Consider the following 25,605-nt stretch of genomic DNA (forward strand, 5'->3'; position numbering starts at 1 on the left):
GGAGAAGGGATAGGAGTTAACCAGCAGGAAAAAACTCAGTTCTACAGGAGCTGCATTTCTTTCCCTATATCCTAAATGTTTTTTCGAAAAGAATTCCCAACTAATTTCAATAATTGTTTTTGAAGCCCAAATGGTTTTTCATCCAAAAATAAGACATAGAACGGATAGAAGTACTCAAACAATACGCTCGTGCTGACCCAGAGCTGCACCATTTCAAGAACAATTTCAGATCATGCAGGCAAGGATCAATTACAGAACAGTTAAGGCTGAGGGGACCTCTGGAGGTCTTCCAAGGATGGAATTCCTCCACCTCTCTGGGTCACAGCTCCATCATCTGGTTACCCCTCATCACAAAAGGTGTGGTTTTATTTTCCTAATCTGAATTTCTCTTGGTTAACTTGTGCTTCTTTTCTCTCATCTGTTTGTTGCACACCCTAATGAAAGTCTGTCCCTTTCTTCCCTGTAGACGCCCAACAGATAGTTGCAGACACCAATGAGGTCTCCCTTCAACCTTCTTTTCCTCAAGCTGAACAAACCCATGCTGCCCCTGCCTTTCCTTATGCTTCATCTTCTCCAGTCCCATGACCAACTCGTTGGCCTCTGCTCCACTTATTCCAGAACCTCAATGTCTATCCCATACTAGGAAGCTCCAAAGGGTGCAGCGCACTCCTTCAGCTGCTGTCTCAGACCTGCTGAGCAAAGAGGAAATCATACCTTTAACTTCTAGTCTGGCAGTGGTCTTCCCATCGGCTGCGTGGCAGCTGTATTCTCCTGAGTCCCCAGTGTCCAAATCGTGAATGACCAGCGTGTGCACATTCCCATCCTGCTTGATGCTGCACTTCTGGCTGGAGTGGATGACAGACGTGCCTTTCTTCCACTGCACGGGGACGTCGGGCCGGGACACCTCGCAGCACAAGTGGGCTGTGCCACCCTCCTGCAGCTCCAGGCTGTGCAGGGACTTCACAAAGGTGATCGGAGCAGCTGTGGAGAAGAGATGAAAATATTGCTGCAAATATGGACTTCAGCACTGCCCTGAGATCGGAACCGTGTGCTTATGGTCTCCTCCGGAGATGTTCAAAACCCACCTGGATGTTTTCCTGTGCAACCTACTGTAGGGAACCTACTTTCAGGGGTGGGTTGGACTAGATGACCCCCCTAGGTCCCTTCTAACCCCTGCAATTCTGTGATAGTTGCATTTTGAACCAGATGGAAGAGGAACAAACAAGGCATTGACATGGCCAACCTTTCCAAATCAGAATAACTGAAGGGTTTTATTTTCAGGGCAAGGATCTGAAAACATCACAAGTGGGAATTGAATTCAGAAACTATTCTTGATGTTCTTCAGCACTGATTTTAATTTATCTTAGATGCTTGTTTTGGGATAGGTTGACTTGTCCTCAAAGGATGTCTGCTTCACTCCACGGACTATAAAAAGGTCTGAAATGTCTGGCTCAGGTGTGCATATCTAACTCTTAAATTCCCAAACTGTGTTAGATGAATCTCCCAAGATTTGCAGAGGCCCTTCAACCAAAATACACTTCTCCAAAAGCTAAGGCAACACTGACAGTGTTTACCAGTACTTTCTGAATCCTTCTTTTTGGTAAGCAGCTCACCTTGGACTGTTAGCTGTGCCCCTGTGGTATGCTGCCCGACTTTGAAGCTGATGGGCCCGCAGTCTTCTAGTGTCACCTTCCTCAGGATCAAAGTGTGACGTGTCCCTTGGACTTTGATCTCGTTCATTTCATTGGATTGCAGGGGAACATCCCCCAGGAACCACTGAGCATCCTGAGTTGTTTCCCGGGACAGTCTGCATTCAAACACTGCATCTTCTCCTTCATACGAAGTGACGTCCTTCAGCATCTCCACTATGGTTGCTGCTGGTTCTTTATGGAAAGATCAACAAAGTTTGATAGCTACTTTCAAGTGATACCTCCTATTTTTCCAGGTTAAACATTGCGTTATATTCATTCTTGACAGTACTGTATTATTTGAAAGAACTAACATCCGCAAGGCACATTACATTTATAATGCAATTTGTGTATTGTGAAAACATTGTCAACAGATTTGAGTGGTTGATGTTAACATAAAACCACAAAGATATCGATTAGAGACCTGTTTCTGATTCCCTAGAAACAGCTGGCCCAGTTCCCTTGAACCACCCTTGTCTCTGAAATCCCTATAATTCTCTTTCACTTTGGACAACAGGACAGTGTCCAGCTGCCAAATTTCTTAATCACGTGTCACTGCCATAATAATGAGCTCTGTTCAGTGCTTCCCCACACAAAGTCCTACCTTTCACATGCACAGCTGCAGTGGTTTGCTGGTCCCCTGTATCACACATGTATTCCCCAGCATCAGCTTCACTCAAGTTGAGAATTGTCAGCTCAGCCATGGACCCATCTTGGCGCATCTTGTATTTATTGCTTGGTTGCAGCACCTTCCCAGCCTTCTTCCACTGCACAGTGGCATTTGCTTTTGAGATTTCACAGCTTAAAGTGATGGTGCCTCCTTCTTCAGCTTGCTGATTCTGGAGTGGTTTTGTGACAATTACTGGCAAAGCTAAACCGAGAGAAATCAGAGGAAAAAATAGTTTCACTGTTGATTGCATTTAGTGAAACTGTCGGGCCATTCCAAACTTGATTAAAACTCAATGACCTGAAAGCACAAAAGAGAAATGATAAAAAAGCCCTGGATTTCCAGGAGCACTAAGCACTCTGCACTCCCCAGGAATCAATGGGCACTGTGCACGTTGACCACCTCTGGGAATACATTACACTTTACAGTGGAGTGGCCACAGCTGTCAACTCTTGAGCATCTAAGGGTATGTATCTCCAAATGGGCATGTCAAAGCCACAGCTCAAATACCTACCCCTGATATCCAAGTTCCTGGCTATATAGAAGGACACGTGGAAACAGACTGTGATATAAAGCCTTTCATTTGAAAACTGGACCCAAAAGAGAAACGATGTCTGGACGTTCCTGCACGGATATGTAAACACTGGTGGGTCAAGATGGAGCTTTGGTAGGTTGATTTACACACAATGTGTAGAACTTGTGTTCCTTGAGCCCAGTTGGGTAGAAGAACCATGGAAGCTCCACAGAAATTGCTGAACTGGGATTTACAAAGGTAGGAGATGGGATTATAGAAAACACAGTGAATTCATAGGAACTGAGTGACAGATGTATATAAGAGGAGAGAGGTATGAAGGTGCTTGCAGATGGCATAGAAAAGGATGATGTATTTGTTGGGACACCTGGGCAGTGGCTTGAGTCAAATTTTTGTATAGTTGCATTTGTAGGAAGGGCATCCCACTGTGCAGCTAACTCCTGCAGTCCCATGGCTCTTAGGAACCAAGAAAGGCAAAAGGAGAACAGAAATAATGTCTTGACAGATGAGCTTTGTGAAGATCTAGTCTGTCAGACTGCACCACTGTTGAACGAGAAGCCCTCATCACAAAAAAAGGAACAAACTCTCTGCGACAGTGTTCCTGAATCTATATAGATATAGAATCCCTAAACTAACCTAGAGCTCCCTAAAAGGTGAAGTGAAAGCTTTTTTCACCTTTCACTACCAAGGATGCCATAGTTTGCTCATCACCAGAATCACAGGTGTAGTCTCCAGCATCCTTCAGCTGTAGATCATGGATGAGTAGCTCCACAGCAGACCCCATCTGCTTCATCTCATACTTGTTGCTGGCCTGGAGCAAGACCAACCCTTTTTTCCACCTCACTGGTACATCGTGTTTGGAGAGCTCAGCACGAAGAGTGACTGTAGAACCTTCCTCAGCTTCCTGGTTTTGGAGTTTCTTTTCAAAGAGCGCTGGAATGGCTGTGACCACACACAGAAACACAGAAGGACAGCCACTGTCAGAGGATGGGCTTACAATACAAATATTCTGGCATCACTATATCCTGGATTTAGTGTGATAGCAAGCAGGTGCATGTCCATCATGGGAGACAGGTCCTCAAGAGATGTTTCAAAAGACGGCGCTTCACAAGAACTTCCTGACTTCTCTTTATTTCAGCTGATCTTGTAGCTCAGAGTAAGACTGTATTTGTAGCAGGGTTGATTTTTTTAAATGGACATATTGGCACATTTAACTTGTTTTTAAGATTGTAGGCACTAAACTTCTTTAGGTGCCTCGCTCTTCAGCTGGAACTGAGAGCCCAGGTAGCTTAGAGCACTTTGACTCGTAGGCACCCTTTGCCCAGGTGGGGCCACAGCTCAAAAAATAAAGGTGGCTGAGAATCAAAATGGCACCATTATAACTTCAGTTCCAGGCTTGGTCTTCTGAGTGACCATGAAGAGGAACTTGAGTCTAGAACAGTGGAAGCAGTTACTATGCTTGGGACAGCAAGACTTCAGCTCTGAAAGCAAAAGGACTCAGCTGCTTTGTGTCAATAAAGTTGAAGTCAAGATTGCAGATAACACTCACTCATTAGTACTAAGCCAAGAAAGTGGAAGGAGCTTCTCATCTTAAAAACAAAACAAACCAACCTACCTTTAACAGTTAAAGTGGCTGTCGTTTGCTCATTTCCATTATCACAGGTGTATTTGCCTGAGTCTTCTGGTTTTAAGTGATAAATCTTTAAAGTGTGGATTGTTCCCTCTTGTCTGATTTCATATTTGGAGCCTGGGGAAATCACCTGGGCATCCTTCTTCCACTCCACTGCAACATTAGGCTGGGAGAGCTCGCAGTGCAGGACGGCTGTTTCCTCCTCCTGCAGTTCCGTGTTCTGTAATTTCTTCTTAAAGACTGGAGGTGGCACTAAAATTGCAAACACAGTAAAGGAACTAACAGTCACCTTAATTTTGCTTCCCTACTATTAAAAAAGGACAGCTGTATAGTTAAGCAAATACTTTAACTTCTATATTTTGGAGGGGTTAAACAAGTGAACGGATTTCTGATGAAACCCCCTCACAAATACTTAGCTTCAGGATCCTGAAACTGGTGATTTCTCCACTTTCTATCCATAGTGCTGACAGCGTATGAGAATGCGTTAGTGCATCACATGTGCTCTGAAGCACGAGCACACTGCTAACATGAGCTAACAAGAAGCAAACAATGGCCTTAAATTTGCTATTAGTATATGCAAAAGCAAAACGTCACCTTTCTCACAGACCATTTCCACACCACAGAGTACATTACCTTTTACTGTGAGCTCTGCTGTGGATGTGTATGGTCCCACTCGGAAAGTGATGGTGCCATTGTCCTGCTCAGTCACCTTCCTCAGTGTCAGCTTGTGGATCTTTCCTTTCTCCACTGAGATCTCATTCATTTCATTATTTTGCAGAGCAACATCCTGTAGCTTCCATTCTACATCCCTCGCGTTCTCATGAGACACCTGGCACTGAAACGTGACGTCATCCCCTTCCAACACCACCATGTCCTTTAGGCGACTCACAATGGTCACATCAGGCTCTGCAAACAGTCAACATATGAAATGGAAAAGATGGACCATATCACAGAATTGTCAGGTTGGAAAAGACCTCTAAGATCACCGAGTCCAACCCCAACCCAATCCCACCATGCCCACTGGCTGTGTAGCTCAGTGCCACATCTCCACGGTTCTGGAACGCCTCCAGGGGCAGTGACTCCCCCACCTCCCTGAGCACCTGTGCCAGTGCATCACCACTCCTTTGGAGATTTTTTTTTCCTAAATCCAACCTGAACCTGCCCTGGTGCAATGTGAAGCCATTACCTCTCACAGAATAATACAGGTTGTAGCGGACATGGCACTCATCTGGACCAACCACTGCATGGAACAGGGCCAGCTTACAGCATGTTGCTCAGTGCTGTGTCTAGCTGAGTTTTATTGACTTCCCCCAAAGATCAAGATATCACAGCCTCTCAACTTATCTTTCAATCTCTGCTGTTTGACTCCTTTCAGTGTAAGAAGTTATACGGCCATTATCATTTGCCTTGGACAGATTGAAGAGTTGGGCGGGGGGGAACCTGATGAGGTTTAACAAGAGCAAGTGTAGAGTCTTGCACCTGGGGAGGAATAACCACATGCATCAGTACAGCATGACCTGCTGGAGAGGAGTTGGCCATGAGCCAGCAGTGTGGCCTTGTGGCCAAGAAGGCCAATGGGATCCTGGGGTGCATTAAAAAGATCATGGCCAGCAGGTCGAGGGAGGTGATCCTCTCCTTCTACTCTGCCCTGGTGAGGTCACATTTAAACTACTGTGTCAAGATCTGAGCTCCCAATACAAAAAAAGACAGGGATCTCCTAGAAGGAGCCCAACGGAGGGCCACAAAAATGAAAGGGCCTGGAGCATCCCTTGTACGAAGAAAGGCTGAGCAACCTGGGTCTGTTCAGCCTGGGGAAAAGAACACTGAGGGGGAATGTTTATAAATATCTACAGGGAGGTGGGAGGTAAATGGAGGAGGCCAGGCTCTTCTCGGTGGCGCGTAGTGATAGGGCAAGGAGCAATGGCCTAAAACTTGAACATAGGAATTTTGGTACTAACTTGCAGAAGAACTTCTTTATGGTAAAGGTGACGGAGCACTGGTACAGGTTGCCCTGAGAGGAGGTGGAGTCTCCATCTATGGAGATATTCAAGACCCATCTGGATGCTGACCTGTGTGACCTATTGTAGGGTACCTGCTTTAGCAGGGGGTTGGACTCGATCTCTTGAGGTCCCTTCCAACCCCTGCGATTCTTTGATTCTCTGATCTTACATTTAGTGGTTTTATCACTTGCTCCCTCTCAGAGATGTGCTGTATGCTGATTTTTTTTTTAATTACTTTTTTGATACTGTAACTTGATGAGTAAGGCTTGAATGTCAAGATTTGAAAGTCAGGATTTTGAAATTTGTTACATTTGCAGATATCTTCACAGAACAACATTAATTACTGATCCCCTCTACTGCCTTTTTGCAAAAAAATTGCTTATTCTCTGGGCTGGAGTGTTTGGGTGGCACAGTGCTCACAGCAGGGCTCACTGGGTCAGTGCAAAGGGTGTTTGCACTTTGGTTTGCTCAAGTCCTGCTTCTAGGACAGCTGGGCACCTGCAGATCTGTGCAATGATCACACAGACAGCTTGCAATTGGCAGGGGCTTCTCTCTGAATCTGGTGTAAATACTGAAGAGCAGCACAGTGCAGTCTCCATCTGATGACTGAGGTCATCCTCTGCATTAAAAGTGGTGTAGCTGGGTACAGCACACAGAGCATCCATAACAGTAAGGAGCCTGCAGAGTGGCTAGGTATGACTGTTCCACACCAGTGGTCCAACCTGAAGGCAAGCTCTGCCTGTAGTGCCACCAAGTGACTGGAAGCTAGGGATAAACCATCTGCTCACTCACATGCCAAGCAAACATTTCAAGCCCCAAGTCAAAAATTACAGCTGCTTTATCCTCTCCTGCCCACCAAGGGATTCTTTGCCTCACTACATTCATAGACAACAAGATTTCATACACCTTCACAAGACCCTTCTTGTGACCTGTGTGCATTTATCGCAATAGTAACAGTGATGTTTCCAAATCTTAGCATCTTAAAGTGAAAATCCCCTTGCTCTAGTAAGCATTTCTTGCCTTTCACGGTCAGCTTCGCAGAGGTTGTCTCATCTCCAGCCTTGCAGGAGTATTCTCCAGCATCACCGGGCTCCAAGTGGTGAACACGCAGCTCACGGATGGTGCCCTGCTGCCACATTTCGTACTTGGAACTTGAGTGAAGCACGACTCCATCTTTCCTCCATTCTACTTCTGCTTTGCTTATAGAAATCTCACAGCGCAGCTTGGCGGTTCCTCCCACCTCCACTTCTTCATTCTTCAGCTGCTGCTTCAGCTGGGGTTTGATGGCTGCAAAGTGAGAAAGGCAATGAATGCATGAACTGTTAGCTCGGATGTATGAATGTCAGGTCTGGACAACTCAGCACAAGGCACTTGAGGTCTGAAGCTGCAGAACAAGTTTGCATTAAGTGGATATAAGATACTTTAAATTCTGTATATCCAGGCAAGGAGAGAAAATTTCCCAAATGTGTTTGTTCCCAAAAGAGTCAAGGGTATCCTTCATTAGATCCTCACTGATCTGCTCTGGATATTGAAAACTCCCACACAAAAAGATCTTGACTAAGCAGAATCTGGTACTTTCTGATTAAAACTAGCATAAATCTTAGACTTCTAACAGCAGTTATAAAGGTTTAGGCACATCTCATATCTCTATCATCACCCCAAGACCCTACACGAGCAGCAGAACGTCCTTCCAGATGACGTGCACACAAACGGGAACAGCCCAGACCACAGCTCACCACTGATGAAAACAAGAAGGGAATATCCATCCCATGGATGTGTGAGCAGCTGTGAAAACTCGGTGCTCGTGGTTCAGTTGTCTAAGACCTATCAGGACGCGTGCAAAGGGAGCACAGGACTCTTTCACCCATCGTTGGGACAGCAGCTTCTTCCTGGACTGGATTCAGCCCGCAGGACACATCATTTGGAATGTTGTGGCTTAGATGAAAGCCACAAGTTCCACCCAAAAGTCAGAGACAACCACAGACATGTCACCGATGCTGACCAAATGCAGACATTACTCTGCTTTGTCTAAAAATACTGTTCTCAGGATCCTCATGGGAGGACCTTAGAAAAATTGAAATCAGTCCATTTTAAAAATGCATTTTTGTAAATGGCTTACAACTAGTTACTGAGCCGAGTGACCCAGCAACAAATGCCGAAAGTTAAGAACTATACAGGCTTAAATAGCCATTCTATCAACCTGTCCTAGAAGATCCACTTTTCTGTATTCTGGTTTATGACTAGACGCCTCATAAACCTTTCCTCTTTATCTTACTTTTTGGGGGGCTTAGTCACCACAGAATAACAGAATGTCATCTACACAGTTTCACAAATCCCTTTTATCCCGTTCCATCTTGATGCAACGCTAACCATTCACTCTGAGGGCTGCTGTGCTCTGCTGGTCTCCTGTATCACACGTATAATCAGAGGCATCCTCTGGTTCTGCATTACGGATCACAAGCTCAGCTGTGCAGCCACTTAATTTCATTTCATATTTGGCGCATGGGAAGATCTCCATGGTGCCCTTCCTCCACTCCACTGTTGCGTTCTCCTTTGTCAGCTCACACTGGAATTTCACCGCAGCTCCTTCTTCAACCTCCTCGTCCTTGAGCTCCTTTTTGAAAAGAACTGGTAGGGCTAAAGAAAAATGAAAACAACAAAGAACAGGAGCTTTTATTCAAGCCAGAATCAAGTCCTGGTTAACATGGCTAGAATGACACCTTGGGGAACAAGATACTGTGCTCTGCAAGTGCTACACTCCTAGACAAGATCCATGTTTTCTAATAAGCCTGGTTGTGGTAGCAGATATTTCTGCACAAGAAGCAGCCATCTGCACTAACAAAGGTTCCTTCCTCTGCTCCTTGACTCAAATCTTTCCCAGTGTTCATTCTTTGAATGAATTTATCCTTCAGTTGGTATCACAAGGGAGTAAAACCGTGGAAAACTCCATGAACAGCCTCAACAGACCAGGCAGGTTGCTGTCATTCTCTTTCCAGGATTTGGAAGGAAATCTTACTTAAATCACATGAAATATTTACACATTACATTAAAGCATTGCTCTTTCATAATTTCTCTTCCACTGTCGAGCCAGGAAGTATTTCTTCTTAGAACCCAAGACTCAAACACAGCACTGGAAGAAGAAAGTATCATCCTTGTCCATTTTCGTTGGAAATATTTATAAAGAAAAAAGGCATGCAATCCTATTCAAGTCGTTGGTTTGTGCAAGATGAAATCTACTGCTTTTTGAGTCAGCTCACACCACATACCTTTCACATGTAAAGATGCCTTTGTTTCCTGATCCCCAGTATCACAGCTGTATTCTCCTGTATCTTCTAATTGGAGATTATGTATTAAGAGCTCTACCAGGCATTCCCTCTGCCTCATCTCATATTTCTCATCGGGCTGCAGCCCCACTCCTCCTTTTCTCCATTCCACTACAGCATTGGGTTTTGACAGCTCGCAGCAGAAAGTAGCTGTACTTCCTTCCTCTGATTCCTGATTTTGGAGGATTTGCTTAAATGTGACAGGCAGTGCTGCGAAATTTGAGAGGGAAATGTTTTAAGAGTGGTTTAGTCCAAAAACAACCCAATCCTATCATCATTCTTCTGAAACAGCCTAACTCTAATGATTCCAAAATCCTTGGGCTGAAGTTCTCTTTCTTGGCAGCATCTTTCTTGAGGCATTTTGTGAACCAAGAGCTGAGGACAGAGAGTGAAGTTCTGAAAGAATTAGGAAAGAGCAGTCCCCAGAATGGCCTGGGGTGCCATCTGAAGTCATCAGACTTCCCTGTGGAAGTCTCTCCACGCCAACTAGGGGTTCTTCAGCCGATGACCACCAGGACACAGTGGGACATGCCCCCTCTGCTTGGACCCTTGTTCCTCAAAGAAAGTCTGGGAGTCTGCAATACTGAGCTAAGAGTATTCCTCCCTCCCCCACGCACACCCTATATAAACGTCCACCAGTGTACAGAAGACCACATTAGCATTCAAAACATAAGAAGCAGCAGTACAGTAAGAGCTGGCAATAAAGTGATAAACGGAAGGGAAAATACAGATGTCAGGCAATGGTAGAAAACAGACATGGATGCATGGATGTTTGCACTCATGGGCTGTATCCAGAAAGCCTCCAGTAATAACGCAGCACGTTCATGTATTACTAAAAACCTTTATCTACCAGTTGTATTCATTATTATCCCAATCAGGCATTGCACTCAGTTATGCCTCTCTCATGCCTACTGAAGCAATCAGCAATCCGAAAGAATCAATCTGCCTAATTTATTCCCTGTTATCCACTTCCTGAATTACCATATGCAGCCACACATTCTGTGCTCATAGGGCAGGAGGGCTCATCGCATTTTGACATCGTGACAACGTTAAATTGCTTTGGTGTTGATTAATCACTCCAGATACTGCAAGCACAACCACTCTGCCCTGACCATGTGTCAGGCTGAGGCAGAATATGTATGCTGGCAGAGAGTAAAACAAATCAATAACTGTAGAGATACTAAAAGATGCTCCTTTCACTTCATCTCTATTGAGCCAAGAGTCAGTACTCCGCCTACCATGCACAGTTACTGCAGCTGTTGTCTGCTGATGTCCAGAGTCGCAGGTGTACTTTCCTGAATCATCCAACTCTAAGTCATAAATGACCAATTCGGCTGAGGAGCCCTGCTGCTTCATCTTGTATTTCAAACCAGGGTAGAGAGTAATATCTCCTTTCCTCCACTCTACTGGAGCCTTGGGTTTGGTAAGCTCACACCTCAGGGTCACTGTCCCACCTTCTTCTGCCTCAGTATTCTGAAGTTCTTGTTTGAAAAGTGCTGGTAGGGCTACAAAATAGAAATACAACTTGCAACATAATGCAGTTAGGGTTTGGGAAAGAGAAAGCAGAAAGAAAATGGAAACACCAAGAGGGCTTATTTGCAGATGGCTCTAAATCTCAGTGCTCTCAATTCAAAGTACAAAGCTGTTTCCCTAGAGAGATAACAGGAACATCTGCAGGACAAGAAGAAATCAACTTCAAGAAGTTACGCTTGCCACAAAAGTTATTCTAGCTTCATCCAATCTAAGATTGAAAAACAGCAGAATATTTCTCCCACTGCTGAAGAGATATTCCAAAGATCAGCAAGATTTGTAAGTGTTTGGATCCCCTCTCGGGGTAGACCACTTGCAGGAGAGATCACAATCACCCTGACAGTAAGAGACCAAGACAATGCATTTAGTTCTACATTGCACATCCCATTTTCTACCTGCTCACTCTATTAGGCTGTATGGGCCATGATATTCCATGCACTTTCCTTATGAGTCACAGCCATGTCTTCTCTGCAAGTGACAATAAAACACAAGCAAAAAACAAAACATAGCTTGCTTGTTTGTTTTACCATTGACTGTCAAAGTGGCTGTTGTCTGCTGATCTCCACACACACAGGTATAAACTCCAGCATCCTCCTCATCCAGCTCGTGGATAATCAGCTTTGCAACAGCACCATCTTGACTCATTTTGTACTTTTTGCTTGCTTTGAGCACCTCCTGCCCTTTCTTCCACTCCACCACAGCAGGTTTGGTCAGCTCGCAGTGCAGAGTAGCTGTCCCACCTTCTACAGCTTCTAGGTCCTTCAGGGCTGTCTTGAATTCTGGAGGCAGTGCTGAAGAGTAAAAGAATTACCATATAGGGACTGAGTTAAAAAAGCAGCTAGCTGAAGTCCAGTGGGAAAGGATGCATGGCATGGGTCAGTGGAACACAATGGAAACATCTTCCCTGGATTTTCCTCAGGGCAAGGCAAGTGAGAAGAACCAGCAGAGCTGAGGAGGACAGGTACTAACAGGCACCGTTTTTCCCATTTCTAACAGGAGGAAGAAACACATAAGCTACCTCCAAAGGAAAACAAAAGCCCAAGCAAACAGAAAGGGAGTGGGAAGAGACAACAACAACAGAGACGTGGGCAGGTCTAAGGTGTGGAGAGCCTTAGTCCCAAGGATTACTTTACCATGCACTGTTAAGGCAGCTGTGGTGCTCTTGTTTCCACAAACACAGGTATAATCTCCAGTGTCATTCAAGTCTAAATTGTGAACTACCAGCTCCACAACACAGCCTTCCTGGCTCATGCTGTACTTGCTGCCCGGGGTGAGGATGCGATGGCCCTTCTTCCACTGAACAGGAGCGGAAGCCTTGCTGATCTGACAGTGCAAAGTGGCCATTCCACCTTCTGCTGCTTCCTCGCTGGTCATCTCTTCTTGGAAAAATGGAGGCACAGCTGAAGGATGCAGGTAAAATGTATTACAAACTGAGGATATCTGATGGAGTAGGTGGGAGTGGGAAGCGATGGGGTACGGTTGTGAGGGTTACAGAAAGGCAGAGCATTAGCAGCAAAGAGAGGAAAGAGTAACGCAGACATCCTCGTGGGAATACATACATGAATTCTTAGGGGTTTATGCTGGCTTCCTACTAGCATAATTGCACTGTAGTCAAGAGATTTACACCTGCTTTCTCCCAGTTTCCATATAAGAAGAACCAAGAGCAGCACCTGTGAGCTCCCTAGTTCATGTATGTGATAATGTCTTCTGCAAAGACCGTGTTTTCCTACCTACAGAGCAGCCCCGCTGGGCTCCGAGTGTTGGCACAACTCCTTCCTCAACATCACTTCTTGTTCCTTGAGATGAGATTGAAAAGATGCAGCCAGGGCTTCCAGGTGCCTCCTAACCCCAGAGAAAATCTCCAAATGCTGAATCCTAAGCCTGTATCCCTGTCTCAGAACACACTTTCCCTGCTTGCTTAATTCTAGCACCCACTGCAAGTTGTGCACTCAAAATAAACGTGGTGAACTTCACATACATCCCTCTAATTAACTAGATGGGATGATGGGATATTCCATCCGTTTCACAAGGTCGGATACCTCAGATCTCAAGCTTAATAACTCACTCACAGTGGTAGAGCTAAATTAAAATACTCAGGCTAGAAGTCTTGATTGGGCACACTTCTCATCTGCAGCAGCAGTAAGCTGAAACATCAGTTTTGGTTGCACAGCAACTGGTTCTTGCACCAAAATAAGGCCAGAGGAGGTCACACAGAATTTATCCTTTCCTGCCTAGAAGACTGGACTTCCAGTGCAAACCTATCTTTTTGCATTAGGATGGCACAAAGACCAATATAAACATAACTCAACACAGAATAACTAACGCAGCCACATTCGGAATATGGCTTATACCCTACATTCAAATGGCACGGATTGAGAATGCCAGAAGGGAAAGGCAAAGAACAAGCAGAATTGTGCTTTAGGAAGGAAGGGCAGAAAAGGAAGGATAAAAGAATAGCGTGTTTATGGGCTATGAAAGGAGAGCCAGAAGGGAAAGATGGGAGGATAGTGTGTTTGTGCTTGAGGAAAGGAAAAAACAAAAGGATGGAGAAGAAGATAGAGCGGTATTTTCCAATCAGAGGACATCAAAGACAGGAAATACTGTTTCAAACAAATGGAAGTGCAGTTAACAAGGCTGAACAAACAGATGTGAAAAGTGAACACCTGCTAGCAGAGGATAGGCATGTCTAATTAGGAAACAGGTCAGGTCAGTTTTACCCTGCACTGTCAAGACAGCGGTAGTCTGGTGCTCTCCGCACACACAGGTGTAGCATCCTGCATCATCCTCAGCCACTCCACGAATCACCAGCTCTGCCTTGGGCCCTGCCTGCCTCATTTGGTATTTCTCACTCTCTTTGAGAGCCCTCTGGTCCTTCTGCCACTCCACCGGAGCATCCTTGGTGAGCTCGCAGTGCAGGGTGACATCTCCGCCTTCTTCAGCTTCCTCATTCTTTAGCTCTTCCTTAAAGAGCGGTGGCAGAGCTGAAGGACACAACACGGGCAAATGGTCACCAGAAAACCAGAATTCCGATCCTAATTTCTTTTTCCTGCTCGGGATTATTTCCCCTTATGTCTCCCTTTTTTGACCCATTCTAAACGTGCCTTTCGATAGTCTAGATCATAAACTCTGACAGCATCCCCCTGTTTGCTTCCATTCTTTATTTCCCATTTTGAAATTTGGAACCCGAAGACCTTCAGGAAAACAAATTATTAATATTTACCTACAAATGTGACTTGTGGACAACTAATATTAGCTTGTGGATGTCAGAAGATGTCCATTTCTCAGGAGCTTTAGGAAAATGCTGGAGGGGACAGAACTGGGTCTCTTTGACCTCAGAGCCAAGAACTGTTACTCCATTAAAACAGACACCCATTAAAGAATGAAAGGTTCTTAAAGAACCCTTCCTGCCAACCCCTAGGAGCAGCCGTGACCAGGTCACACAGCAGCAAAGCTTCTCCCAGTCCCCATCCCTCACTCTGAGCAGCTTCTGAGAAAACTGAAGCTGGCTGAAGTCAGCTGTGGAGATGGGGGGGGAGGTGGGGAAAGTGCTGGGAAATGTAAATGATAAAGAAAAGGGATCTTAAACAGAAGGAAACATCTAATCCTCCAAATTCCAAAGTGATGTCTATCTATAACACAATTAATTTTAATAATGGCTTTTTACCATGAACTGTCAAGGTTGCTGTTGTCTTCTGGTCACCACAAACACAAGTGTAATCTCCAGCATCTGTTACATCTAAGTCACGAATGACTAATTCTGCAGTGGTGCCAGGCTGGCTCATTTGGTATTTGTCACTTGCTTTCAGCACTTTGGACCCTATTTTCCACTGCACTGGAGCTGCTTTGCTTAATTCACAATGCAGAGAGACTGATGCTCCTTCCATGACTTCTTCATTTTTCAGTTCTTCCTTGAAAACCACTGGCAGGGCTGGGAATGGAAAGTCAATAGACAATGTATTTAAAGTAAGACCTTTTCACTTGTGACCGGCATCATGAACTATTAATTTGAGTTTAAATACAGCCAAGCGAGATAATCTAGCGGTAACCTCAACATCTGTGATGATGTGGAAAACAAAATCCACCAATGACAGCACGAAAAGAAGCGCTGAGCTAGAAGGTCAAGGTACCAAAAGCTGGATGGATCCAAGAAGCAACTTAAAGAATATATTCAAAGCATCTCAGTCTAACACAAGCATTTTGTAGAATATCCCAAGTTGGAAGGGACCCATAAGGATCATCGAGTCCGACTCCCGGCAGCTGAGCTATGAGTTCTCAAAATGGAGCCACGATCTCTCAAAATAGGGCCATAAGCCCTCAAAATGGGGTTCTGAGCCCTCAAAATGCCCCAATATCCCATTGTGTGCCCTGACACACCATGCCGTGCCCCAAATATCTCATGTTGTGCCCCAATACATCCTGCTATGCCCTCCAACCTTGTTGGCTCTGCGTCCTTAAATTTATAACAGTCATTTGTCTGCATGACAAAATAACCATTTCCTTAGCTCCCCTTTTCAGGAAAATTAGACCAAAAAAAAAAAAAAAAAAAAAAAGGACCAGAACATAAAGTTCTTTTCCAAACACAAGCTAATTCCTAGGGAAAATCCAAAAGCTGATAGGTGAACATTTCACACTGCAGCTGGGTGCTGCAGAGAAACAAAGAGTGGACAGCCATCTGCAAGGTGAGTTTACCATTCACTGTCAGAGAAGCAGTGGTATGCTGGTCTCCACACACACAGGTGTAATCTCCTGCATCCTGCAGATCTAGCTCTCGAATTTCCAGCTCTACAAGGACGTCGTCCTGCCGCATGATGTATTTTTCACTTGCTCTGAGGATTTTGCTTCCTTTCTTCCATGACACAGGTGAAGCCTTGGTCAGCTCACAGTGCAGAGTGGCTGTTTGGCTTTCCAAGGCCTGCAGGTTCTTCAGCTCCACTTTGAAAAGTGCAGGCAGGGCTGAAGGTCGCAAAATGGACAGAGGACATGAAAAATGACACATGTCACACAGGTGATGATGGATGAGGACACAGAGAAACAGAGAACATTTCAGTGGGGAAAGAGTTTCAATTCCCTTGTAATCCTAGGGCACTGGAAAAACAAACAGGCAGGAGCAGAAAAGTAGCCTGGGTGCAACCAGAGCTTGAAGACAGCTTACAGATTTATGCAAATCCAGCTGCAGGTGAACACACAACACATAGTGATGAGCTAGTAGAAAAATACACAATGATACAGATACATGGGTATGTTTTCTTTACCATTCACTATCAAGGCAGCTGTTGTCTCCTGTTCTCCACACACACACGTGTATTCTCCAGCATCTTTCAGCTCTGTGTCATGGATGAGCAGCTTCATGATGGTGCCCTCCTGCCTCATTTTGTACTTGTCGCTGGCTTGGAGCAAAGTGCTTCCCTTTCTCCACTCTACTGGAGCAATTTTGGTCAGCTCGCAGCGCAGAGTGGCTGTTCTCCCTTCTGTTACTTCCTCGCCCTTCAGGCTTTCCTTGATGTGTGCAGGCAGTGCTGCGGATGCAAGGGATAGAGGGTTAAATGGAGCTGCAAAGAGCCTCCAGGTGAGGGGCAGGGCTGGGGGAAGGAAAGGCTGGAGCGAGAGTGGGGAGCTGTCCTAGGGCCTGACTTCACATCTACATATTTCATAAGGTCCTAAAACCACTTTGTATTAGGGGCTAGGGGGTAGGTTTTCCCCTTAGATCAAAAAAAAGCAAATTAATTACTATGACCACGATGTGCAACATCAAACTCAGAGGAAACCATGCAGAGATAACAATAAACAAATGAACATGGGGAAAAAAAAAAGGATCAAAATCATAAGCTTGATAATGAGCACATCCAGATGAAAAACGTTATTACCGTGTACTGCTAAGGAAGCTGTGGACTGCTTATCCCCACACACACAGGTGTAATCACCAGCATCACTCTCATCTAGGTTATGGATCACCAGTTCTGCAGTGGCATCCTTCTGCCTCATTCTGTATTTCTCACTAGCTTTGAGCACCGTGTGCCCCTTTTTCCATTCCACCGGTGCAGCCTTGGTCAGCTCACAGCGCAGAGTGACTACGTCACCCTCAGTGGCTTCCTCATCTCTTAACTCTTCTTTGAAGAGTGCAGGAAGGGCTGAGAAACAAAGAGCAAACGTTTTCATGACGTGCAACTTTTGGCCACCGAAAAGATTAGCGTGACGTTCACCACTATCTATCCATGCCTTGTTAACGACACAAACAGCAGGAATGGGAAGACTTCATGTATGGTCAAAACTATAGCTTCCTCACTATACTTCAGCCTGGAAAATTGCCACAGAAAGTCATACTATCATCAGGAAAGGAAGTTAAAGGAAAAAAAAAAAGAAAAGATTTATGCACTAAAGATGCCTACAGGCCTAGCTCAAGAGTAAGAACGAATGCAAAAGGCTGAAGGGTAAAATAGCACAGGCATCTTGAAAGTGCTCGTGTAACAGTAAAAAGGAAAAAGAAGTAGGATGTGTCCATTGAGGACATCTCTTTTAAGACTATCATATCAGGAGGTTCAGGAGTGTCCTAACACCTAACCCCCTTGGAACAACTGATAGGATCATTTAGAGCATTACACTGAGTGGCAATGTGGTAATACATACCTTGGGAAAAGTAGGATAGGACAATGTCTGTTAAGCCTTTGGAATGCAGTGGGGACCACTTTTGGATATAGAATACATATGAAAGAATTGAAGAGGAAGACCTCCAAGCCCTGAGTTTGACCAGCAAGAAATAAATATTTGAGAATATGGATGTGGAGAATAACTGGGCAGCTACCCATTACGAAGCAGAGGAGCTCATGGGTCTTGACAGGCAATGACAAAGCAAGGCTAAAGAAAATTATGTGGGAAACAAGAATGCAAGCTTCAATTCTTTAAGAAGTGTTAAATGCAACCAAGTAGAAATAATCTTAAAGGACAAGGTTTAAGACAGCAGAAAGCTTCTCAAAGAAACTATACTAAGGGCATAATTACACAGACTATCCCACTCCCAAGACTGTCAGGAAGTCTGCCTAAATCACAAATTCCTCAGTGTCCTGAAATTCAGAGAGCCATAAAATATGGGAGGCTTAGATCAGTGTGAAAGAAATACCAGAGAATAGAGAGGGAAAATCAGAAAGGTCAGGTTCTCTGTGTGTCCTCAGCAGGGTCAAGGGCAGTTCCCAAATTCTGGACTCGGGCACTTCTTAGACAAAGAGACCAACCAGAAAGAAGAGCTGAAAGATGATCTACACCGTGACTTTGACATCAAATGTCTCCAGACACAGCTATGTGCTCTGTGCAGTTGTACCCAGCAACTGGGTGGTGACTTCTGCTCACAGTTCAACTTGTGGCTCTTGGTTGTCTCAGAATATTAGCATGCAGATTCCAGAAAATCTGGCCAGCTTGAACTACGAAGACTAGAAATAACATAATGACACTCTGTAAATTGTTCATAAGGAAGAAAAACAACAAAGAAGAGGTTGGTCTACTTCTTTCAGGATTCTATGTTGATAGTTGGTGACATAGGGAAAAATGAAGTGTTCAAGATCCTTTTTCTTTAATATTTAAAGTTAATAATAGCTAAAATAGAAACTCCAAAGACAATGATGTAGAGTAGTCTTACTAACTTTGCAGGAGAACTCAAGCTGGGAAGGGAGAGAAACTGAAAGCACTTTGTTAACAGGATTAAGGTCTCGATCAAACCATGGTGAAAAAACAGGCTGCACTGCAGCAAGAGCAACTGCAAAATATTATACTTACAAGCAATCAACTACACAAACACAAGATACGAAATAATAGGCAGCAGATATGCGGAGAGAGGCTTTGGATTACAGGAGATCACAGTTCAAATGCGAGTCAAGAAATGCAATTCTGATATGAAAAAAGCAATAATTATAATGGGACGTATAAAATGAATGTCATATGCATGATTCACAACATGTAAACTGAGACACTTCCATCCTACTGCAGCCTGGAGAGCCTCGCATGGAGCACTTTGGTCCATTTTTGGCCACTGTGCTTCTAGAAGGGTGTGGATTAGCTGAAGACATTCCAGCAAGCAACAGAGATGAGCTGAAATCTAGAAAACATCATCTAGGAAGAAAGTGTGAAAGGAATGAGGCTGCTTAGTCCAGAAAAGAGAATAGAGATGGAGACATGCTAAAAGTTTTTAAATCTGTGAAGCAGTTTTACAGACATTTCTCCCTCTCCACAGTATATGGAACAAGAAGAAAGGACCTAAGACAGCTCAAGAAAGATTTCTGTTGGCATTAGGAAGAGCTTTCCAAGAGTAATGACAGACAGGTGGTGGAATGGGCGTCCAGGGGAACTGCAGATTCTTCACCATCAGTGGTTTTTAAGTGTAGGTTATACAGGGATGATGAGTTGGACTAGATGACTGTAGAGGTCCGTTCCCATTCTATTTCCCACAGTTAAATTGGAGGGTCAAGATGGAACCTACCCTTGTGCTATACATAAATAGCAAAATGAAAAAGGTTGGGAAATAAAGCAAAGACATTGACTTGGTGACTTTGTGGGTGAGAAAGATGGCTGAAACCACTTCCTGCTGCCCTGCATTAGTAGTGGAAATCAGGTTCTCCTCTCTTCCAAAGAAAGTCTGCAGAAGTATTTGACCAAGGACTGTGAAGAAGTCTCATACTCCATAATCCTGAGTATTCTGCAATACCAGAATACAAATCTGCACAACCTTTGATCAAAGTTATTCTAAAAAGTTGCCCTGGATCAGGTTTGTCTGTACTATTCATACTAATCTGTCAAATCCTAACCTAACTTGAAATTTAAGATTGCTCTTTTCCAGAATGCACCTGCTACTCCATCCGTCCAGGCCCAAGTCAGATGTATGTAACAGAACAAAAAAATGTAAGCAGTGGAATCCTTCAGTGTGGTACAAAGCAGTATAGTCATGCACTAACAGGAGTAGGGAGAGAAAACTTGGCAAACTGTTAATATAATCAATGGAACTAGAATTCTAGCCAGAATTGGATAAAAATAGTGTGTCGCTGTTGGTTGTTTTTTCTTTTACCATGCACTGTCAGCACTGCAGTAGTCTTCTCATCCCCGCACACACAGGTATACTCCCCAGCATCCTTGACTTCCAAAGCATGGATCAGCAGTTGTGCTGTGGCACCTTCCTGCCTCATGGAATATTTTTCACTTGATCTGAGCACTTTGTGTTTCTTTTTCCACTCCACGGGGGCGGCCCTAGATAGCTCACATTGTAGTGTGGCTGTTCCACCTTCTGTGGCTTCCTCGTCCTTCATCTCTTCCTTGAAACGTGCGGGCAAGGCTGAGGAGTTCAAAGCGAGGAGAATGTATGACCGTGGGAGCCATTCAAGTAACCACTTATCTGCAGTCTGTGGGCCATGTGTGACAAGCAAAGCCCTCCCTAACCCAGGTAGAAATGATAATAACTCTGAGAATCGTCTGAGAGTGACTTTGGGAAGTCCTGTTCGTAAGGCAGAGCTTTCTCTTATGGCATGGTCTGTGGCATGAAATGGAGAACCACACCGGTTATTTCTTCAGAATCTGCAAGACTGAATCCTGCCTTACTTTGGGTATTGCCTACCGCAATGGAAAATAAAGCCAAACTGGGGCGTCTAAGTTCCATCATAATGTTAACCATTACTGGACAAGCTAACACATGAAATTACATCTAAGGCATCAGTCTCTCTTTTTCATGAGATTTGTGCTTGGGTAGTGAAATTATTCTTTCCCCAGACTGTGAAATTATTCTCAGAGAATGTTTAATGCCACATCGTAAACTTTATCAAAACTCATCACCTCAGATTTGGGACTGTTCCATCTTTACAATCAACTTCATGATAATATGACTTCCCCTCTTTAGCAACTACTTGGGAGCATGAACATCAAAGAACTGGGTTGGAACAAAGATGAATAACTGAAATTTTTGCAATAAACATCTGACCTCTGCCTGGCATTCACCAGCGCCTCCGGGGCTTTATGCACAAGTCCAACCACATGTAGCTAAATTCATCTGAAATAAGGCTGCAATTTCAACAATACTCTGCTTTTTTGTTTGTTTGTTTTTAATCAGTTCGGAAATAATCTACTTTATTGGGTATAAGATTTTTTACCATTCACTTTTAGTGCAGCTGTGGTTTTCTGATCTCCGTAACAGCAAGTGTAATCTCCAGCATCTGCCAGATCTAAATCATGGATCACCAGCTCTGCAGTTGTGCCCTTGCATTTTATGGTGACCTTGTCACTTGGCTCCAGGGCTCTGTCTCCTTTCCTCCATTCCACAGAAGCTGCAGGCTTGTTCAGTTCACAGCAGAAAGTGGCTGTACCATTTTCTGTGGCTTCCACGTTCTTCAGTTCCTTTTTAAAACGTGGAGGGAGGGCTGAAGATCACAGGTGAAGAGAGAGCACTTTAAAATTGAGGAAATACCATATCCTGACTGCTCTGCTGGCTTAAAGCCCTTTGATCTCTAAAAGTTTTGAGTAACATATATAGTTCATGAGAGACAAACAACTTCAGGGGCATCTCTGCCTTACTCACTGCAACATGAATCGGAAATCAGGATTGCAAAACTGTAATTTCAGTACCGGAATGTCTATTTTAAAGGCTTTTTAAGATGCAAGCAACAGAAAGCTGATGGCTAGCTTTAAATGAACTTGCACAGCTCTGTCTTAAGACCAGATGAACAATCAAATGGAACCCCATCACTTAAAATTCCAGACTGCAATGCGTAATTCTCACCTGTCTTTCTCAACTGTTAGCATAACAGAGCACTTTCCAATTACATTTAAGAAAAAGAGGAGAAACCTCAGTGATAAGTGATGCACCTAGAAATTAATTAATGGAAAGTGGCGTTTACTACTTCATCAAGATCTTCAGTATCTGTTTCCAGACTGCATTAACATGAAAGAACAGGAGTGGAAAAGGCTGTAAGATGCTATTTACCATTCCCAAGTGAAGGACTTTGAGTAAAACATATTTGCAGTGGTTGACAAATTTGTCATAAAAATCTAAAGCAACAGATGGGATCAAGGCCAGTTTGTGATCCTGCATGAAAGCACAGATGGCAATGCAGAAATTCCCTATTAAATGTATGCAGTTTACCATGCACTGTCAGAGATGCTGTAGTTGTCTTGTCTCCACACACACACGTGTAATCTCCTGCATCTTGTTCCTCCAGGCTTTGGATTGTCAGCTCAGCAACGGTATCCTTCAGCCTCAATTTGTACTTGTCACTAGGCTTGAGCAACTCCTGTCCTTTCCTCCACTCCACAGGAGTGGATTTAGTCAGTTCGCACTGCAGAACAGCTGTCCCACTTTCTGTGGCTTCCACATCAATGAGTTCTTTTTTGAAAAGCGCAGGTAAAGCTAAGGGATGTAACATAAACAGAGTACATCGAACCATTAACCAGACCTGGAGGAATTTCAAGAAATGCGTAGATGGGGCAATGAGGGACATGGTTAGTGGGCGTGATGGGGATGGGCTGGGGCTGGACATGGTGATCCTAGAGGTCTTCTCCCTAAATCAGGACCTTCAGAGTAATGGTTTGTTGGTGGGTTGTTGGTTGTGGTTTTTTTAAAGTACAATTTCATCAGCACAACGTATCACAGTGCTGCAAAAGAGTCATTCGCTCCCACATAGAAAAAACCTCTAGCTAACTGAGCTCAGCATTCTTAATTAACTTTCCTTCAAATTAAGCAACGGTATCTAGTGACATCAGAGAGACAAAGGGGAACAAGCTTGTAGCTAGATGTCTAGACACTTCAGGCCCTACAAGCTGCTCTTTTCACTCTGAAAGCATCCAGAAGGGTCTAGGGTATGAAACCATCACAGCTCCACGCTGCCATTAGGTGATCTGTTTCACCCTGACACTGGGAGACAGGATGAAATACAAGTGCCCAGCCAACCAAATGGGACGAGGTGGTCTCTGAGGTCCCTGACGACCCAAGACATCCTAAGCCAAGAAAAGGCTGCAGGATCAAAACATCAAAACCAGTGGGAAGACCTCTCAGAGAAAAAGGCTATCTCTGAGATGCAGCTGTGATAAAGGAGAATGGGTTTTTTTACCATGCACTGTCAAGACAGCTGAGGTCTTCTGATCTCCACACACACAGGTATATTCTCCGGTATCCTCTACCTCCAGGTCTCGGATCAACAGCTCTGCAGAGGTTTCTTCTTGCCTCATCCTATACTTATCACTGGATTTGAGCATCTTGTCCCCTTTTTTCCACTGCACTGGGACTCCGACTTTGCTCAGCTCGCAGCGCAGTGTGGCTGTTCCGCCATCGGTGGCCTCTCTGTTCTTCAAACCCTCTTTGAAAAAGGCAGGTAAAGCTGAGGGACAGCAATACGAGCAGTGAGATGCAAGCTCCAAGGAGTTCAAATTAAACAGCGATATTTCATTTCCCTTTTCCTTCTTATCTTGAATGGCTTCATCAATACGAGAACATGAATTGACAATATTCTCCACAAATCAGTAGGAGGAGCAAAATGCCATCATTGGGAAAGGACCCAATGATTGCTGTAACCCACAGATGTTTCACATGTACTCAGAGAAACAAATCAATACAGACAGAAGTAGAAGGCTCTTTTTTTTTCCTAGTGAAATTTCAAATGAAAGCAATTACACTGAAATTTCTAGAAAAAAAAAATGGCTTTCTCACACGAAGTTTTAAACCATAACGAAAGCAGGATGTTTGCTAAGTTTTAACATTAAGCAAATGAAAAGGAATTCTACATTTAAAAAAATGAAACACTGAGTTTCATTCTAGTGGTCAGTTTGAAATGAAATTGTTCATTTCAATACGTGATGGGAAAACAAGCATTTTCTCTTCCACTGACATGTTCTTTCAAACATGTCAGCTGCAAGAAAAAATAGTCACTTAGAATAATAATCACTTAGGTAGTTTGCACTTGCTTTGCGTAGGAGAGTAACAGAACACAGTGATCACTGGTCTGTATGTATGGAACCACTTTGGTATCCCAGGAAAATAAAGGGTGGGAATAAGATTCCAGGGAATAGCCTAACCAGTCTGAGTTTGATGAAACCTTAAGAACACTAAGTCATGGTCCTTCTGGGAACACCCGTTTCAACGTTCTTGAGCACAGTGGGGATTCTGATCAAGGAATTTGCAAGAGGGAAAACCAAGATATCAACCCTCGGTAAATGGGTAGCAGCAATCCTGGTTGCCCGTCTTTTCCCCGAGCTCGTACTCTGACACCCCTCTTGTGCCACGCACACCAGCCATGCTGATGCCAACAGGAACACGTCGTTGACATCAGGGAGCTGAGGATGAAGGCCTGGCAGAGGAAGGAGGTGGCAGGGTAACGAGGTGTCCGTCCACATGGACAGAGAAAACACAACAGTTAATTTCAGCACTCGTCTTGATTCTTTTGCTTTACCATGTACTGTTAAAACAGCCATAGTCTGCTGGTCTCCGCACACACAGGAGTAGTTTCCAGCATCTGCCATGTCTAGATTTTGGATTACAAGCTCCGCAGTGACACCTTCCCGTTTCATTTTATACTTGTCGCTTGGCTTGAGGGTCTTGAGCCCCTTTTTCCACTCCACGTTAGCAGCAGCCTTGTTGAGCTCACAGCGCAGAGAGACGCTTTTACCTTCTGTAGCTTCCTCACTGGTCAGATCTTTGGTGAAAAGAGTGGGTAGGACTGCGGAGTAAATGGAATACGGACAAGGCATCAAAGCTGAGAAGCCTGACCCATGGTCTCCTTGCTCTCCTCCTTCACCTCCCTGAACCTGCATGCCACGAGGCTTTCCTCACACTCCAGGATGATGTTCACACCTCAGTTTACCTTTTTTTTGTTGTTGCTTGCATGTTTTAGAAGTTGATTTTAAAGCAAGCTTTTTTCTCTATCCACAACCTTAGTGAAGAACTCATCCACCCTTTATTTTACAGATCATAAAATGAAAGGCCGTATTTCAGCCGGACACCTGGAGCAATTTGTTTCCCTTGAACAAAGCAACACATCTACAGAAGTACCTGAGCTGTGGCACTCTCTGTAGTTTTTATAAACGGAGCCCCTTAAGCCAAACCCTTGCAAACGTGCTGTTGGCTTTCTGCAGAGATACAGCATCCGTTTGGTGAGAACTAAAACCACTTAACAAAAAGCTGGGTCTGGGAACAGTAGGAGCATGAAAAAAAAGTATTTTTTCATTAAGATACTCCTTACTTAGCATCACACTTCAATGAAAATTCTTTCTACTTAGGAA

The 25,605-nt window shown here is 44.2% G+C and overlaps 1 protein-coding gene across 10 annotated transcripts in view; it reads right to left on the reverse strand.

Annotated features, from left to right (window-relative positions):
* OBSCN (obscurin, cytoskeletal calmodulin and titin-interacting RhoGEF) overlaps positions 1-25,605 on the reverse strand; it is a 140,488-nt gene that overhangs the window by 76,319 nt on the left and 38,564 nt on the right. For 8 of the 10 annotated variants that reach the window (XM_021389266.1, XM_021389262.1, XM_021389261.1 and 5 more), the window contains 22 exons: positions 24,777-25,043; positions 23,442-23,708; positions 22,478-22,741; positions 21,489-21,755; positions 20,417-20,680; positions 17,235-17,498; positions 16,623-16,886; positions 16,060-16,323; positions 15,035-15,298; positions 14,088-14,351; positions 12,504-12,770; positions 11,898-12,161; positions 11,079-11,345; positions 9,784-10,050; positions 8,888-9,154; positions 7,538-7,804; positions 5,151-5,423; positions 4,503-4,769; positions 3,563-3,829; positions 2,293-2,559; positions 1,614-1,883; positions 715-981 (listed from right to left, as the gene is read on the reverse strand). In XM_021389266.1, coding sequence (XP_021244941.1) covers positions 715-981; positions 1,614-1,883; positions 2,293-2,559; positions 3,563-3,829; positions 4,503-4,769; positions 5,151-5,423; positions 7,538-7,804; positions 8,888-9,154; positions 9,784-10,050; positions 11,079-11,345; positions 11,898-12,161; positions 12,504-12,770; positions 14,088-14,351; positions 15,035-15,298; positions 16,060-16,323; positions 16,623-16,886; positions 17,235-17,498; positions 20,417-20,680; positions 21,489-21,755; positions 22,478-22,741; positions 23,442-23,708; positions 24,777-25,043 — 5,859 coding nt within the window. The remainder of the gene's footprint in view (positions 1-714; positions 982-1,613; positions 1,884-2,292; positions 2,560-3,562; positions 3,830-4,502; positions 4,770-5,150; positions 5,424-7,537; positions 7,805-8,887; positions 9,155-9,783; positions 10,051-11,078; positions 11,346-11,897; positions 12,162-12,503; positions 12,771-14,087; positions 14,352-15,034; positions 15,299-16,059; positions 16,324-16,622; positions 16,887-17,234; positions 17,499-20,416; positions 20,681-21,488; positions 21,756-22,477; positions 22,742-23,441; positions 23,709-24,776; positions 25,044-25,605) is intronic. The other 2 variants (XM_021389263.1, XM_021389265.1) reach the window with 2 other exon arrangements.

This window comes from Numida meleagris, chromosome 2, assembly GCF_002078875.1.
Source record: "Numida meleagris isolate 19003 breed g44 Domestic line chromosome 2, NumMel1.0, whole genome shotgun sequence".
NCBI classification, from domain to species: Eukaryota; Metazoa; Chordata; class Aves; order Galliformes; family Numididae; genus Numida; species Numida meleagris.